General features: G+C 38.2%; 1 protein-coding gene across 1 annotated transcript; it reads left to right on the top strand.

Annotated features, from left to right (window-relative positions):
- The first annotated feature begins 2,921 nt into the window (after positions 1-2,921).
- Positions 2,922-16,870, top strand: LOC141935046 (prostatic acid phosphatase-like). The gene is made up of 10 exons (XM_074854819.1): positions 2,922-3,035; positions 4,373-4,468; positions 7,008-7,094; positions 7,710-7,862; positions 10,040-10,138; positions 11,259-11,354; positions 13,798-13,930; positions 15,181-15,263; positions 16,148-16,254; positions 16,714-16,870. The coding sequence occupies exons 1-10, from the start codon at positions 2,922-2,924 to the stop codon at positions 16,868-16,870; spliced, it is 1,125 nt and encodes a 374-aa protein (XP_074710920.1).
- Positions 16,871-18,744: the final 1,874 nt, after the last annotated feature.

The following is an 18,744-nucleotide window of genomic DNA, read 5'->3' as shown; positions in this document are numbered from 1 at the left end:
CGTTGAACTCTCTTTAAGGACAGACACAGCCCTGATCTGACTGGGGCTGAGAAAAGAAGATGTGGAAAAGGCATGGAAGTGGACATGGACATCAAAACTGCAAAAGCTGCAGAATCATGACTTTAACACCAGAGGATGGAATAAGTATCCCACTAGGTGACGTTTCAGGGAGGCAGAAGGAGGGGAGACAGGATGGAAGGTTGAAGTCCTCCTATACCTGTCTTCTTCTCCCCCCAGTAATTCTACGCTGGAGTCTTCTCCTAACATGCTTATCAGTGTATCTTCAACTGATTCTGATCATCCTCCACTGCCAATGAAGAAGTAGCATCTCAAGTCGCAAGTCCAATCCTACAGTGTGTTTAAATACCAAGAAGATTTAACCCTACACTTAAAAGCTGGGAGAGGGGTTAAGCATCACAGTGTGAAGATTCTTCGTGTTGCAATTCAGGGATAGAGGGCCAAATTTTGTCCTTTGGATTACTAAGCTTTCAAATACAATAATAGTACTTGAACCATGAACCTACTTTAGAGGACTGAAGGACTGTTAATGAAAACTTACATTTCTAAACAATGCCAAAGATCCAGCAGCATTTCTTAACACACTTACTTTTCAGATCTCACAATACAGGACACAACACAAAGCCATACTTTTACTTGCTTAATAATATTATGTTTATCAGAATCCCATAAATATTTCATAAAGTTTGATGGTAAGATAAAGGTATGTACTCTACACCTCATATTTTCCTTTGTACTTCCAAGGCAGTGAAGGAGGTTCATTTATTGTCTTTATCATTATCTCCTCCTTTTCCACCTTCAACTGTTGTTTTAACACAGGCTGCAGGCATATTAAAGAATCAGTTACCTTGACTTTGAAAACAGTTATAATTTTCACACCTCTCATGCCTGCAACAAGGGATTTCTGCAAGTATGAGTTAGCTGCCAAGAAAGCTCCATCTCCTGCTCTCCAGAGTTTCAGTCTCAGGAATGCCAGTACGTGGCACAGCACAGCACACTGCTTTGTTCTCCTTCTATGACCTTCAGCAGGAATAGAGTTAACCAATGTGGTGCACTTCAGAATAACTTCAGCCCTTTATGTGTCCCTTCCCACAGAATTAGCAGCACCAAGATCAGATCAAAGGAAGCAAGTATCAGCTTTTACACTAGTATTTTGTCCTTTCCAAAGTAAGAGTAGTTTCACCTTCCTTGAAAAGAAATCTCACATAAAGTGTGAAGCAATGGGTACTTGAAAAGTATAAAGGTAAACCTTTCTGTTCCTGTTGTATATCTGCTGTCCCTGCCAGATGTATCCACAGTCTCTGAAGAACCTGAATGGAGCCTTGTGATTCTGAGAACTTGCCTATTTTTTTCCAGTGATACCAGCTGGTCTAATTAAAAACCTCGCCTTGCAAACCAGTGTGTTTTAGGAGTGGCATCTGATGTCATGTCCTCTAGAAACAGCAAAACACAGTCTCTTCAAATAGATTTTTGAAGTATGACAGCCAGTAGAGTCAGGAGAATGTACAGACTGTGAATAACTTTAATCAGTTGGCCCACATCTCCCCCAAGTCCCTCATTTAAAAAAAAAAGAAAAAAAAAGAATTTTCTTTCTCAATAAATGTGGGCAGCTCTCCATATTTTTCTCTTTCTGCACGAGTGTGTTAGACTTGTCAGGCAAAAAAGAAGAAACGACAGATGAACCATCTTGCACCAAGAAAGTCTGACCTCTGAATGTTTCACAGAGGAATCTCTTTAGCTCTGAGAGTGTGAAGGATATGGCATTGTTACTTCAGGAAAGACAACTGATCCCTCTAGACAAGCTTATATCTAATAATTACAAAGGAAAGTTTTGTTATTTGTGCCTTAAACTAGCTTGAGATTATATAATCTTTTTGAGTAGTAACATGATGCTTTTTCAGTAATTTCTCTTAAATTCTTACATATAGAGAACTTTTGATCATTATGAAATCACCCTTAATTTTTACATATTAACAGGGCTTTCATTAACACATGAATATGACTGAACATAGACCAATAAGCTTGTAAAATCAATCTTGTCTCTTGCAACACTGCCTCTGAGCTAGATTTTTGCTTTATTTAAAATATGCTGGGGAAATTACAGAGACAACTATTGATTTATTCATGCTGTAACAATGACAGTGGTTTCAGCAAGAGAAATTTGAAAATAAAAAATTTACCTAACTGTATGAAATTCTGGGCAATAGTTCTAGAAAACAGTGGCACATGCTTTGCCTCTAGAGACATAGTCAATCTACTGTAGAGATGAAAAGTTCATTCATGTATCCTTTTTTTTCAGTGAGTTTAGGCTTATCTCTGCTCCTGTGCAACAAAAGCTTCTGCTGTTTATTCCTCCTACAGACCACAGCCAAATCCAGGGAAAAATCCAGATATCCTTTGAAAAAGAACAATTGTCAGCACCACTCCTAACGTTCTAGTATGAAGTGTTCAGAGAAGGCTGTGTGAGCACTAGGAGTGAGGATGGTTTACTAGCTTTTTTGCATACAGCAAGAGACGGCAGATCTGCAGCATTTTCAGTTTTGGGAAGGCTGACTGACCCATACTAAATTCTAGCTTAAAGAATAGAGGGCAGCTTGTAGTTCTTCACATTCACTTGCCTTGCAAGTGCCAGCAGCAGGAATTAGGGGGCTCAGAGATTCCACTTCATTTTATACATGGGACACAGAAATTGAGTAAAAGTGCAAAATACGCTTTTCATTTCATGAACCCCCTGAAAAGCACTAAGCCAATGAGGGAAAAAAGGGACGAGGAGGCAAGCTTACAGCCTACTTTCAGACTTCACTGAATACAACTGACTCCTCCCCTCTCAGCCACATATCTACTCTATCACCACATCCAGACATGGCCCTTGGCGTGCAAAAGACCTGAAAGCTACCCTCAGGATGAGAGCAAGGCAGCTGCTGTGTGGAATTTGGAGTCTGTGTTTCATGTTCTGCCTTTTCTGCATCTTTCTTCACCAAACGACAGCTAAGAGAAAACTGAAGTTTGTGTCCATAGTAAGTAGATAGTTCATAGGCAAATGGAATTTCTTCAAAACCTCTCACTTACTGCTCTTCTTGTACTCCAAAGTAGGGGGGAGGGGGCACTTTTTGAAGATTTAAGCGTTTTCTGCATATTCAAAATTCACTATTGCATTGTACAAAAAAATCCTCCAATTTAAATAAGATTTTATAATTCTGTCTCTTTTGCACAGTCCTAGATGAACTTAACTTTCTGGACTGGCAAAGAATTTTTTTTTATAGCACTAAGAGAGGAATCACACAGGATTCTTTTTTAAATCATAAAAGAGGATTTCATAGCTATATATCAACTGTGCAAAAACCCTCTTTACCATGGAAGAGTTTCCACTTTTCCAGTGGTTTCAAGAGATTAACATGCAAAACAAATTTCATTGTGTGAAACCCAAACAAGTGTACAATGGCATTAAATAAGCAACACAGAACCAGTGCTGTGAAACTAATGCTATTTGCAGTGATTATGACATGCCGTTTGTTTGCAGGAAGCCTGAATCTTGTTCTGAACATCACATATGCCTGAAAATCACTTATACACTTTTTGTGCTCCAATTTTTGATTTTATTTCTGCCTACTTGGATTAAGAAATAAAAAAAATCTGGTGGTAAAATTTTAGAATTATATGACACATATGTACAGAAATTGTGCTGGACAAGGAGAGAATTCATTGCAGGAATGAAAAATCTTGATGTATCTTTATAGATATATCTTTTATCTGAATTGAAATTCCAGAACAGGTTCAGTTATTTCAGAGTAGCAGTTTAGTCTGTATTTAGAGATTAGATGACACTTTTATAACCTCTTGTGATGGAAGAAGTCAACACATGGCTCTTTAAGGCTAATTTCTGCCAAGAAAGTGTGCTTCACAGCAGTCAGCCACAGAAACTGTATCTAGAGCAGTAGTTTGGGTTTTTCCCTTCTGAATTCCTAGTTAGTCCTACCAAAATATTAACATTCTAATAGTTCTGGAAAATTGCTGACATGCTTCTGTTTGCTGTTTATTTAATGTTGTGGTCTATACCACCTAAAATATATAAAACCTCTTTAAAATATATTAAGATATTTTATAGTTTTTATAACTTGCAAAAATTTGTTTAAACTAATTATTTTTCAAATGCCAGGAAAAAAAGAACAGTTACATTTGTCTAAATAAATCAAAGAGGTACTGTAGCTATCTAGACCCAAGAAAACCACCATGAATATATTTAGCATCTGTCAGATACCGTACTTATTGTCATTGAATATTCCTTACGACTGCACTAATTATATCTATCACAAAAATCCCAATAATATGAAGGGAATTCCATCTATTTTATCAGGTATTTCGCCATGGTGATCATACCCCACAGGAGTTTTTTCCAACTGACCAGCACAAAGACGTTGCAAGGCAGCATGGATATGGACAACTTACCAAGGTGCGTTTGCTTGCCTGGGCCAATATACTGAGATACTGGAATATGGTCTGTTGATATCTGGTTTTGGGAACTTTGTTTTCACTTGAAAAAAGCCCATATTAAGTCACCATATACAGATCTCTAAAAGGACAGCCAAAGAACTTACCAGGAAGCTACAGCTACCAGCAGTCACTGTTTTTAAATGACACTGAATCAGCCCATTCTGGTCCAATAGCAGTGTATGTTGAGCTGTTTGAGTGCAGACTAGGGTCTTCTGGGAGGAGCCAGACACTGGTGACTGCCACAGTTCACCCGAGACCAAACATGAAGCTTTAACAATCAGTAGCATAAGGTGGTGAAGTGCTCACAGACCACCCTCAATCTCTGCTGAGTAGGAGTACTTCCTAACTCATGAACTACTAAGATCACTACCAGCAGAAACTTCTCTCATGCTGTGCCTGGGAAAGTTGATTTAAAGCTCAGCAATTTCAGTGCAGACATTGGTAGAATACAGCAGAGCTGAGCTTGCACTCTAGTATCAGCTGATGGTAGTAACTAGCAGCAGCTAAGGCAACTTGCAGAATCCAACTGCAGAAACCATGTCTCTGCATTAACTGTAATTTGTATTAGCTGCCTCCTCTTGTGAATGGAGCCAAGGGTGAACTGTACTATCAGGCTGTAAGGGAATATGTGAGCACTAAGTGGTTTTAACCCTACTTCTGCTCTGCTCCCACCATAGTACCCACTGTGTCTGTGCTTCGTTCCTTTTTCCCCTCCCCAAGATATGTGGTTAGGATGGAAAAATCCGCTAGCTACTTTCCCAGGATTCTGGGAACCAGGCAGCCTCACTGAAGTAGTTTAGATGTGCCAAAAGTCTGGATGTCCAGGATAAAAGGCTATGGTGCATGTGTAGGCAGACTGTGGGGTGTGTGTCTCTCTTAGGCTGCTGTAGAATAAGTTCACTCATGCACCTTATGTCCAGTGGGTCCAGCACAATGCACATGCTTCTCTCTCCTAGGGGAGTTAGTCACTTGCCAGGTCTCCACCAAAATCAGAATAGAACAAACTGCCTGAGGGGTTCCTCTTCCTCACCATCCTTAGGAGGCCAAACTGCTCCAATGCAAGGTCAGGCCTGTTTCCTCTCAAGTCACTTCCCTTGAAGAAACAGGAGTAATAGACCAGCTTCCTATGCCTGAACTCAGCTGTGACTCACTCACTCCACATACACACTGTGCAAGTTCAGCACTACACGCCAGCTTGCTCCAGGGCATGGAAGGCTTCAAGACCCAGGTGTCAGGATTTAACAATGCATATATTAGGCAAATCAGGGCAGAAGCCTAGGCCAAGCATATACCCTAGGAAACTGGATGCACAATTCCAGCAACAGAAAGAGGTGATCACATACACACACTGTGGGCCATGACTGGAACTCGGGGTAAAGTCCTGAATAACTTGGTCTGACCTCAGAGCTGACTCTGCTCTGAACAAGAGGTTGGACTAGAGACTTCCTTGAGGTCCTTTTCAACCTAAATTATCCTATGATCCTGTGACTTAGAAAAGGACTTTAGGAAGCAATGAGTAATCACTGTATTTGAGATCCCAGTGCAGAGTAATGATTATGTGAGAAAAGTTGAATATATTTAAATTTAGGCCAGGAAACACCAGGTACGAGTAAAAAGATAACAATGTTGAGACCATTACAGGGACATTGCATGTGATTCTCATGTTATGTGTTTACAAAATTATGTTGGTAAGTCAGAAAATATTCAGCAAAGAGCTACTAAAATGCTGAGACTGGAACACCCATTTTGCTGTAGGAGTAGAGAATTGTAATCTATTAGTTTAACACAGAGATTAAGTAAGTGACTTGATTCCATCTTATTGCTTATAATCTTACTGGGAATAAGATATGTGGTGGTAAAGAACGTGTCATTCAACAGCATAACAAGATCCAGTGGCTGAAAGCTGGGGACATAGTCAGGCAAGAATCAAGAATCAAATGTTTCAGACTGTTGATAACAATCAATCATTACAGCAAAATACCTGAAGTCTTGTATTCAAGATTTTCTGTCTTCCTGAAAAATAAGATCTTGCTCAAGCTAAAACTGTAGCCTCCATGCAGAATAACTGGTGATACTCTATGAGATTCATATCCTGGATGTGTCTTCATGGACAGGTGGTTGCTCTGTCTACACTCCCAGTTACTCAGCTGTGAGCCAGCAACAGAGCAGAAACTAGACAGACAGTGTTGGGACATCTTTATGTCCGCTTTAAGTCACGCTGCCCCTCAGCCGGTCTTACTAGCTTGGATAAACATATGCATACCTTTCTGTAGAACAAAATGCAAAACTGCATCTGTCAGGAAGACATATCTAATATTAACCAATACTGCAAACACAGCACCTTTACTGGTTTTTCTCCTGTTTTCTTTCCTCCTTCACTTTAGAAAGGAAAAAGACCTTTATCAAAACAATATGAAATATTATCTCATTTTTTATTTGTAGGAATGAATACATAGCACACTTCTTGAGCCTCTTACAATGTTCTGTTACTTCTACAGCTTGGCATACAGCAACAGTATGAGCTTGGCCAGTATATGCGGAGGAGATACTCTTATTTCCTGAGTGTTGTATACAAGCAGTGTGAGGCAAGTACTGGATCTGGGAGGGAGGACGTTTTTCATGGATGTTAATGGGACTACCTGAATGCATGAGAGTCTGAACCTGGCACGATTGGAGATAACTTAATACCCACTGAAGTCAATGTTATTTCAAAGTATCCCTGAAACTGTGGGTCAACTTTTATTCAGGCTGATGGTTAACTGAAAATGATGTGAAAGGTTTTTAGGCTGTATATCAGGTTCAGATTCCTCACTGTTTTATGGCAGGGTATCTATGTCAGGTATCTCCAATTCCACACTTCCATATGGGGTGCAGATGATACAGCTTAGGTTTCATTTAGGGTCCAGCTGTTCAGTGCATACATGATGTCCCAATGCCTAGATGGTCAAATGGAGTCAGTCTTATGCTTTTCACTAGGACTCCTAAAGGAACTGCTACTATATGGCACCAAAATTTTATTCCAAGGCCCTATTCCATCTTCACTCTTTCTCCCTCCTCCTTCTTTCTTATGGTCCTTCTTCATCCCACTCTAATGTCATCTCCTCCAGAACAGTACCAATCCCCTTCTTTCCTACCAAGAGAAAAAAAAAAACTATCAGGAAAAATGACCTTACAATTTTTATTTTTTTTTCTTGCTTCAGATTTACGTTCAAAGCACTGACTGTGACCACACACTTATGAGTGCTCAAGCAAGTCTTGCTGGGCTGTACCCGCCAACACAGGGCCAGATTTGGAACCCCAGAATTCTTTGGCAGCCAATTCCAGTTCACACAGTGCCACTGTCACATGATAATGTGAGTAGAAACTAAGGGCATTTGCTTTCCCTGAATCATGAGTAAAATACCTAGGATATGAGATGAAGGGGTCAGGATAAAGGGCATGGTAAAGGCAATTTTCATTGCCTTTACCATATATATTTCAATATATTAAGTTACAAACATTGTGCAGAAAGGCCTAATAAGCTGAATAAAAATATTGTCAGGAGTTTCCACAGGAATGGACTTACATAACAGAAACCTGGAGTTAACAAACAAGAAAAACAAAAGTCCTACTAGGTACAGAGAAAAAGAATTAAACTATAATGTGAGTAAAACACTATAGAAGTAGATTGATCCTAAACTTATAATAAAAATTACTTTCTTTGTGTGAGAAGAGGCAGCATACCTATTCTCACTAGTGCTTCAACAGCTTTTTAGTCCACAGCCAATGGAAAAGACAAAACAATTATTCTGGGATTTTCATTAGAGTGAGAATTGATTCACAGGACTGTTTTCATACACTTTGAAGGTCAGTGCATGCACTTTGAGGGTTGGTGGAAAAAGTAAAAGGGAAAAGGAAGGAGGACTCAGAACTTTAAGAGCATGAGTTCATAGGGCAAAGTATTTATTCTTCTCTGTTCCCCAGGTCCTCACCTTGGAGCTGTAAGGAATTGTGTGGATAGCAGCTCTGTAGCCTGAATATACTTGCCCTAGAGGGGAAAGCTGGGCAGCTGAGTGGAGCTGGAGTTTCCCATTTGTCGAAAAGCTATGGTAAAAAGCTAGGAAGGATCAGGAGTGTACAGTATGAGTCCCAGTTTGGGGGAGGAGGTTTGCACATGTGATGCAAGATAAATTGTGTGGGCTTACAAGTCTAGTTAACACAGTCTAGGAATAGAGGAATAAGGTTAAATAGAGTCATGGAGCAATGGTTCCCACCTTGGGGTGATAAGAGCATGAAGATGGAGGATATGGAGACACATGTCTTCCAGTTCATGCACACAGCCTGGTGTAGAGTCAAGAGCTGCTTCTGACACTGTCACAGATGGTGGTACCACAGTAAACAGTCAAGAATACCTGGCTAGTATCAACACCACTGTCAAACTCAGCAAGCAAGTAGTGCACATCATTCACATTTAGGGAAGCAAGTAAGTTTATTCAAACAAATCATGAAACATATGCATTTTTCATACTTTTTCAACTATTTGTGTTTTAACTCTATTCATGTTTACTACACATACAGGGTAAGCTTGAGACCACATGTATCCTACTACCCAAAACAAGCATCCATCATTAATTGGTAAAGTCATGCCTGTTCATGAACCTATGGTTATAATTCAGAAATACTTTCCTACCTTCTGAAATAGACAGATTGTGTTTCTAAAAAGACAGAGGAACTGCTGTGAAGCTTTCCAACCTAATTACCCCTTCAGTACCCTCAAGTTCTTTTTAAAGTTCTTTTACCTGTGGGACTATATAGCTAGAGTTTTATTACTGGAAAGAGTACAGAAAGCACATCAGAGAAAACCACTAAGAATATCTCAGTGTCAAATTTTATTTAAACTTTTGTTTAAAATTTAACAGAAAAAACTTCAAACAAGAATAAACTCAATTTAGCTTAGATAAATTAATAACAAATTCTGAAGTTATCCCACTCCCATGTAACCTTTAACCTTCATATGTCTTGAATTAATGAAAGACAAAACTGAGTTAGAGAAACTTCATAAGTTTCTATGACTTAGCTGAACTAAATGGAGCTGTGGTAAGCCCACTTAATACAGCTGAGTATGCACAAAGACTCCTGTTGCAGTCCAGCTGCTGCTTGGTAATTTGCTGCAAAAAGGTGACGGTGTGTTTAAAGAAAGACTGAGCACAATGAGTGAAATCATCCCCCGGGGAAGCCAAGCACAAAGCAGTTTGGGAGGGCTTGTGTTAGTCTTCTGTCAAGGGGTAAATTTCAGCTTGTGTAAATGAATCCTTTAACTTTGAACTATGGAACCTATTACGCCTCTGAATGTTTAAAGATTATTTTGTAAGTAGTCATCAGTATGACTTACAGTCCTGAAGATGAATATCCTTGAAAACTACATTCTCAAATTATTTTTCAGCTTGTCCTAACTAGTGCAGCCAATCAGAACAACAATCCTGCAAGGATATGTTGAATTGCAGAACAAGAAACACCTTGCCTAATTAATGTTTTGCAATTTTCTTTTCAGTTGCTATACTTACCTTTCTCACACTGCCCAAAATACAATGAGCTTCTGAAAGAAACCTTTGCAACAAGGGATTTCCAAAAGCAGCTCAAGCAGTACAGGGTAAAGTATTTTCAGTTCTGGAAATCTAATTAAAATGTACTACTTCTGTCAACATTATCTAACAGGTAGGTTTAAAAAGAGGCAGTCAATATGCTTCTTCTAAATCTCTAATCTTCACAGTGGGTGTAGACAACATACCCAAAAAGCAATTGCAACATTATAGAGCCATCTGGACTGGGCTATTCCCATCAGTTGAAAACTGCAAGTCACAGAAAAGATAAGTTATTGACTACCTTGCAAAAAACCACCGCACCTACCTTCTAGGAGAGCAGACAAAACAAAAACTCAGATCAAATCAGTGCCAATACCTCTGAAATCACTCCAATACCTCTTTCTGTTTACTCCCATGTAAAGCAACTTCTCTGATGCATCTGTCGATATAACTCTCTGCTAGTTCAGATTCCTCTTCCACCACAAAATACTTCACAACTCAATTTCCCAGATTTTCCATAATAGCCTCAGTGCTTCCCTCAGGTACCTGTTCATGTCTCACACTCAAAGTCTTCACTCAGGTGCTCACTTACGTTTCATTCTTACCTCTGTAAGGTATCCTTTCCTTTCTTTCTCCACCATCAAAATCTTTGCCATGAGTACGCAATCACTTGTCTATTGTATTGCAACCTTCTTCTTCACAGGTTTATTCAAAATGACACTATCAAACTCACCTGTTCTTCTATAATCTTTAGCAGCTGACCTCAACCATCTGCTTCTGGCTCTGCATCTGAGTTCTACATGCAAGTGAATCATAATTTCCAGTTTTACCAAATTTACATCATATATCCTTTCTGCTCAGTACCCACATCAGAATAATTCTGTTTATCACACTTCGTTTAAGCACTTTTTGGATTTCTGCCAGACTTCCTTATGTATATGTTCCCTCTACCTCCTTCTGAACATTCCCATCAAGTGTAAACCACCACCATATTTCAAATCTGAACTCCAATCACCAACCTTGTCTAGAGGAATAGGCCAGATTCTCTTACCGCTAGTCAATGGCTCATTGCTTAAGTGCAAAGACTATCTTCGTTCTAAAAATTACTATGTGCTACTATGGCAGTGTGCAGGAATGATGTAAAAAGGCCCTGTGTACAACATACAATTTTGCTCTTTTGTATTCCAGCCATTTCTGAAGTTTTTAGCCACTCATACAGGATACCCATTGAAGAAATTGAACACTGAAAGAATTCAGAAGCTCTCTGACACTTTACAGTATGAGGTAAATAATATAAAGAAAATTTCCAGAGTCCAATAGAAATACTTACACTTCTTCAAAACTGTTTTTAGCTCTTATTTCTATTGTTTGTAAGACATCAAAAGAACGTAGGTCTGTGCTTCCAAACCTTTTTGAAGCACAGACTGTTTTCAGCTTCTTCCCCAGAAACCCTCACCTAACATAAAACTTGAAAGTGAAAATCCTGTAAAGACACTATGACTGTGTGAGGCTGCTGTGGGTTGTCCACCACTATAAGGAACACAAACCAATGGCCTACCAAATCCAAGATCCTGTCAGTGACTGCATATGGAGAATTAGGCAAAGGCATACCTTTGAATAAAATTGTATTGTTACTCCTCCAAACCCCATCACAGAGATGGACATGAGTAAAATATGTTATTGGCAAAGAAACGTAAGCATCCTTCCACAAAGATTTTATGCAAATTGTATAAGCAAGAGAAATCATTATTTGTATATGGATAGTACTGGTCAAGAGTATTTTCAGGAATTAACCAGCCATTGGAATGACACAAAAGGCTATTTGGGAAAGTTTGGGAGCCTGTTCTAAGCAAATGAACCAGGCATATCACAAAGAAGCATGGATTTTATACCAAAAGGGATGCTGTGGTGCCCAACTGTCATGGGAATCTGGGTCCCACAGTCTGGTACCTCTGGCTGGGATTTGGAAAAATCCCGAGTGCCCTTAATTTACCAACAAGCCTCACTTCATGTCACTTCAAAGTCTACATTTATCTCAGCTGAAGTGAAAATTGCAGTCTTATATTAAGAATTTATTGTTGCAGGCAGTATTTGCTACAAATGCTTCAATGAAAAATTATTTTTGAACTCAAATATTAATGATAAATTGGTCATTAGTACTGGGATATCCCTTAAAAAATTGAGGCAGTTTTAAGGTGTATTCACAAGTAACATGTAATACTTGTATGTGATGTTAATGAGTTTACCTTCTGTCCTGCAGTTTCTGCAAAGGTTCAATTTTGGTCAAAGCAGCCTTGAATGAAATGCTAGCCAGGGCCTTAAGATAAATGAAATGCTAACATGTTGGGACACCTCACTGTAATTTCAGTGCGGTCATCCTTCTATATTTTACAAATGCAGGACAGCTCAGGACCACAGCTTTTTACTTCAGTTGTTACATCATACTGAGAAACCTGTGTCACCAGAGAAATGTGCAAAATTGACAGCTCCCATCAGGGATCTAGCTAAATGCTGGAAGAAAAAAATCTCTTGTTTTTTCCTTCTAGTGTTAGATTTGATGAGCTTTGGTTTTTCATACCACTCAGTGAAGACTCTGAGGGTATCAATTAAGACATCTGCCATAAAAGCCACTCACCCTTTCAAGCATAAAAAGACAGTTTTCTCACATAATTTTTTTAAACACAATTCAGGACACTACAGTAGCATGCATCTCTCTGTATCTGTTATTATTGTCTAAGTGTCATCTGACTTTCAGGTAACTTGGAGACTGAGGTGCTTGCTTGCTTACAGCACTTCTCTTAAATAGCACTCAACTAGTCAATTCTTTCCTCAAGATACAAATCACATTTGTTAAAGGGGAAAGTGATACACTGTGACCTGAGCTGGTTTAACCTTACATGTTCTATTGTTTTATTGGTTTAAACAAGTCCTTTAATAGCTGGCATTTTCCTTAGAACGTATTGTTACAAGAACACTCCCTCTGGTGAGCTCAGTCCAATGGCTCACATTCACAGAGGTTACACCGAACTGAAGTAAAGATATCAACCTTGTTTAAACAGGAATTCAGGGTAGTGCAAACCAGGAATGTTGAGTGTATCTTCCTTTCTCACAGTTGTGACCATTAATGTATCTTGGGCTGTGTCCCTAAGGAAAGACTAATCCATTCCACTTTAGCTTGAGGACTGCATCAGTATCCAATAGACCTGATATGGTATGGATTCCATCTTTATATCTAACCCCTATACATACACCTCACACTCTGGTACATCTGAACTACAGCTGTACATATTCCTACTTGATCTCTGGATCTCACTTACATCTCAGAGCCACCAGCCTTTAAAATTCTGACATCTATATAGATTTGTTTCAGTAAAGATCTCAGGATATATCCTAGTAGATGGCTGAAAGAGTCATAAAGTGAATCTGTTCACCTGACAACTGCATTAGCAATTGGCATAAATAATGCCAGTTGCTTTTTGCATAATTTTTAGTATTATATTTCCTTTTCTTGTTGAACACTGCCCTTCAAATTTGTTTTATGCAGTGTGATGCTATAAATAGGAATTCTACAGCTGTCTAAATGCAAAATAGTCATTATTTTATTATAAAGAGAAAATGCTACTTGAGTGAAACATTCAAATTTGTTCTGACAAGCATTTTGTGCCAGAACAAACAACAGCAGTAGGAATCAGTAAGAAAATCACCATGTTTTCTTTCTTCACTGTAGGATATTAACAATTACACTCTACCTGTTTGGGCTACTCACGGTGTCAGGACCAAGCTGATAAAGCTCTCAGAATTGTTATTGCAGGCGGAATTTGGGTTCCACAAACAAATACAAAAATCACGTTTGCAGGGAGGTAAGCCAAATCCTTACCCCATTTAAAACCAAGAGTAGAATGGGAAAGAATATATAATATATATAAAAAACATTGTTACTGATTCCATAGTAGAACTATGAAAGATGCCATGATGTGGATATTAGTGATCAGCACTGAGAGATTTTGATTAATGAGAAAAGAAATGGTGAGGATATGAATCACGAATATCCTAATCCAACGTTATAAAGGAGGTATAATTTTGATTACACTGTATAAGAAATCCAAAGTAATATACAGATTCTCACTGAACTGAATCAAGTCTGAATTTAATGTAAGTCACCATGTTTAACTTACCTAACAAAATATTATTTGTAATAATCTATAGGATGGTAACTTTGTTGCCTGTCTTCATATTCCATTACCAAGAGTACTAAAATGAGATTGTTAAACTGCTTCTAAACTTTATTCTGCTCAGCAAATAGGAGCTGAAATTTAAAATTAGCTTATACCTTTTTAATCATTCATTCTTTTCCATTCATCCACTGTCAGCTTTTGGGCCTTGTTTTTATTATGTATGGACACTGTATAGTCAGGGTCTGTGAGCAACAAGGACAAATCACATATAAGCATGGGTCAATTTGTTTGCTGTTTTGGAGCTCCAACTTACAAAACTCAGGAGAAAGTTCAAACCTCTGCTCTTGCTTTATTAACAATTGTTATTAAAAAATGTGCCAGTAGCTGAAGACAACACATGTGTCTAATTCTGCTAACATGTACAGTTCTCGTTTTAGGATTTTAATTTGTCGAGATTCCAACCTTATGCTAGCATACTAGAACAGCCATTGATTTAATTCATATAGTTTGTCCTACAACTTTTCAGCAGTTAACATTAATGAAATACAACCACATAATTTAAGAGACCCCGGAGTCCAAACAATATGCTCTTTATTTTTCTCTGGAAATCAGGAAGTCAATGGAGTCACACACAAAAGAGGGTAGTACTCATGACCGTGCTCTTCTTGCACTGTTCTGCTGGCACAAATGCACTGTTTGAAGCTCTTGCGACTATCACGGATCCCAAAAACATTTTACACAGAAGTAAAATAGGCTCACTGTTCATATAAAAGATAGTACCATAATTAGCCAGGGCACTTGGCACAAATTTCCTATAAAGTCAGTTGAATTAATCTGGTGCATTTAAAGACAGATTATGTTAAAACAGCAACAAGTGATACAGATGTTAACACAAGCATCCCTTTCATTGTCATTGCTTCCCCATTCTCTTTCAGGTATTCTTTTAAAAACTATTCTAAAACATATCTCAGACGCTAGAAAGCCTTCACACCAGCAAAAAATGGTTATGTATTCTGCGGTGAGTCCTTTCTGTTTCTTTTACACTCCCTTTCTGAAGTTATTAAATGCAGTGAAAGCCATGAAACTTTACTTCATTCATGAAATAAAGCTACAAGCATTTTCTATTCAGTTAACCTTAAATATCAATGGATTATTTTCATTCTTTAATGAACAGATACTACTTTGAAACCTGCAGCATTCCATTTTCCACCTGATGTCATGGCTTGTTTCATTGTAATATTCTTTTGATTGAGCAGAGAACTGACAAAACCATGCCTCATGTTTTACTGAACCTCTATCACACAGATAATTTAAAACAAACCTCCTGCTTCCTGCATCTTTTTCAGATGCAAAGGGAAAAAAAAAAAAATAAAAGGAAAATGAGGTTAAAGATAGTTATTTTAGAAGGTCTTATGAAGGCAGTTACTCAATTGTGACTTCATATTTTTGTTTAGAATGTGAAAACACTGTCATTGGAGAATGAAATTTTTGGATTGTTCTTGGTAAAAAGCTCCTATTTCTAAACTGTAGTTAGATTATGACCTAGCAAGTTTAAATCAGCCAAAGATCTTACTGATTTCATCTTAAATACTGTTTACTTAACATGCAAGACCACAAGTTCTTTTTAAAAGTTTTAACAGCTCCTAGTGACTTTGATAACAACTGTGACTAAGACCTCTTACATATTTACATATATGTATACATTATACATAGAGCATTTCTGTTTATGCAACCATCAAAGGACAGTATTTGCTCAGTGTTGGAGAGGGCAGAGTGCAAGTATTAATGAGGCCACACAAGCAATATTAAGTAGACAGATAATGTGCTGGACATACTGTTAAATAATAGGTACATGCAATCATTTTCAATAAGCCTTTAATTAAAGGTTTCTTCTATTTACAGCATGCAGCCACCATTGTTGCCTTACAGATGGCACTCAATGTCTTCAATGGGAAATTGCCTCCTTACAGTGCCTGTCATTTTTTTGAACTTTACCAGGAAAAAAATGGGCAAGTATCTGCAAGTTGTACTGTTAACATATACTTTTTCTAAAAAAGCAGTTTACTGATACACCAGACTAATTAAACTGGATACACAAGGTTCACTACATGGGAAAAGATTACAGATTGATTTTAATTATTATAATTGGACTCAATTTAGCAGCTGACAGTAGCAGAATCACAGCACTGCAGCCTGAAAACCCTCTATATATTGATTCATTACAGTTATGAGAGGTTTTGCTCTATTCTTTTTATCTCCTTGACTCTCTACCGAGAAGACAAACTACATGAAAATTGGTGTGACCATCTATTGTTTAAAAAGATCTCTTCAGAGTACTGATGATACATCAATAGCCACACAAATAAGCTGGCTAAAAGTTTGTCCCAGAGTACAATCACTACAACATGGAAAGGCAGTGTGGTTCTGCGTACCTAACTTTATTTTAAACCTTCTGTATTTTGAAACAGGCAATACACCATAGAAATGTACTATCGGAATAATTCTTTGAGAGATCCTCACCCCCTCACTCTCCCTGGCTGCAAATTTCGCTGTCCGCTGGAGAGATTTACTCAGTTGGTCTCCCCGGTACTAGTACACTATTGGACAAGAGAATGTAGGATGTAGGACATAGAAAAGGTAAGTTAAGTGCTCTGGGCACATGTACCCAAAAGTCAGGATTACATCTGCCAAGAGCTCATTTGAAATAACAATCATTTTCATAGGTGTCTGGTTTGAAATGAAAAATACGCAGATCCAGTAAGACAGAATTGTACCCATGGCCATGATTTCTACTGCATTGATACATTTATCTATTCCAGCCCAACTTCTGGTGAAATGGAATCAAGGCTGATTAGAATTTAGGGTACTATTTTTCTTTTTTTTTTTTTTTAATTTAATACAGTCAAAAAGACCATCAGTTACTGAGGAAGCAGATACAAATGCACTGAATTATAACAATTCATCTTATCTTCTCTAACTGTAGAGTACTTGTCCAAGCTGATTAACAACATTACACATTCCTTTGATTTCAGGAGACATTCAGAGCTCAAAACAGATGAATATTGACCAGTATACCAGACTGGCACTTACCAGAATGTCAAGCATATACAGACACACATTGGCACACTAACACATTCCCTAGTAGGTTGTCTGTATCTCCATATTAGGATGTCTAACTTTCCATTTTGACCACTGATGATACTTACATTTGCAGAAGGAGGGAACAGGAAGGCAGAGAAGTACATTGTCTCTCTTGTATCTAGCTCTATATTCCTTAAGGGAGATAAAAAGCAAACAGGCCCCAGTATTCAAAAGTGTTTCCACTTTTCTGATGATCAAATGTTGTAGCTAATGTTAAAAAATCCCATATGGCTTTCTGAATCACTGATCTCAAGAAGAATTTGAAATGTCAGAGTTTAGAAGAATGCAAGCAAACCAACTCACCTGGTTGCAAATAATTTCCTGTTAAATGTCTTGAATCCATGAACAGATTGGAGATAGTTTAACCAAAATGAATTAATAATTAACAACTAATGATTCACTGAATACATTTCCTCACTATATTTATCACTCAATTAATTGCAAAAGGTAATTTTTTAGGAAGAGGGGGTGGGTGGTTCTGATTATTTTTTTTGGCCAAGCAACTAATACAGTCATAGAAGATAGTGATAAATACTTCATGTATATACTGTGGTGCTTAGCAGTCTAAGTTTTGTGGAAATTAGTTCCCCTCCTTCACAAGGCAAACTGTGTAATTAACCAAGTAAATAAACAAAAAATTTATCTGTCATATAATCAAAATTTGGCATTAATAAAGACACAAATATTTAGCCTTTAAGTTCAACGCAAAGACTGCACATTGTTTCAATTCTCAAAATTTGCTTAAATTGATGTTAGGTGGTGTTGAGGCATTTTACACCAAATCCCACATCACTGCTCACAACTGCCTCCATTAGTAATCCTGAGTGCTGAAAACACATATGGACCACAAAAGAGATTACAACTAAAACTGACACTCCAGTCAAAATATTTACCATATTGTCATATCAAAACTTGACACGTTCCCCTATTTTATTCTGGTTCAGGATGGTTCTATCTCAGTAACTGTTGTGGCCAAATCCCAATTTGGGGGCTCATAACTCTTCCTGCAGGCAGAAGTTTTACATTTTCTGCTGTGCATGAGTGGCACTTGGGGAAATGCCAAGGCACGCTGCCCTACAGCCTGCACAGTGCAGCATGCTGAGAGAGGGACTGCACTGTGCTAAACCACTGCGCATTACCAATTACTTGTTGAATGCATATAGACTGGAACAGCTGATCTTTAACACCAGGAAGGTAAACCAACCTTGAAGAGTGATGCAAAGAGTTTACACCTAACATACACAGCTGCAACATCACTGATTTCAACTGGTTTCAGCTTTGTCCACTGGAGAGATTTACTCAGTTGGTGTCCCCGGTACTAGTACACTATTGGACAAGAGAATGTAGGATGTAGGACA

Source organism: Strix uralensis, chromosome 1 (genome assembly GCF_047716275.1).
Source record: "Strix uralensis isolate ZFMK-TIS-50842 chromosome 1, bStrUra1, whole genome shotgun sequence".
NCBI classification, from domain to species: domain Eukaryota; kingdom Metazoa; phylum Chordata; class Aves; order Strigiformes; family Strigidae; genus Strix; species Strix uralensis.
Note: the sequence above shows the minus strand (reverse complement) of the source record. Positions and strands in the feature narration are given on the sequence as shown.

Excerpts from the sequence above, each read along its gene's own strand:
- LOC141935046 (XM_074854819.1), top strand. The coding sequence starts at position 2,922 with ATGAGAGCAAGGCAGCTGCTGTGTGGAATTTGGAGTCTGTGTTTCATG. Across the intron at positions 10,139-11,258 it reads AGCAGCTCAAGCAGTACAGG|CCATTTCTGAAGTTTTTAGC; the intron begins GTAAAGTATTTT and ends TTTGTATTCCAG. Across the intron at positions 13,931-15,180 it reads AAAATCACGTTTGCAGGGAG|GTATTCTTTTAAAAACTATT; the intron begins GTAAGCCAAATC and ends ATTCTCTTTCAG.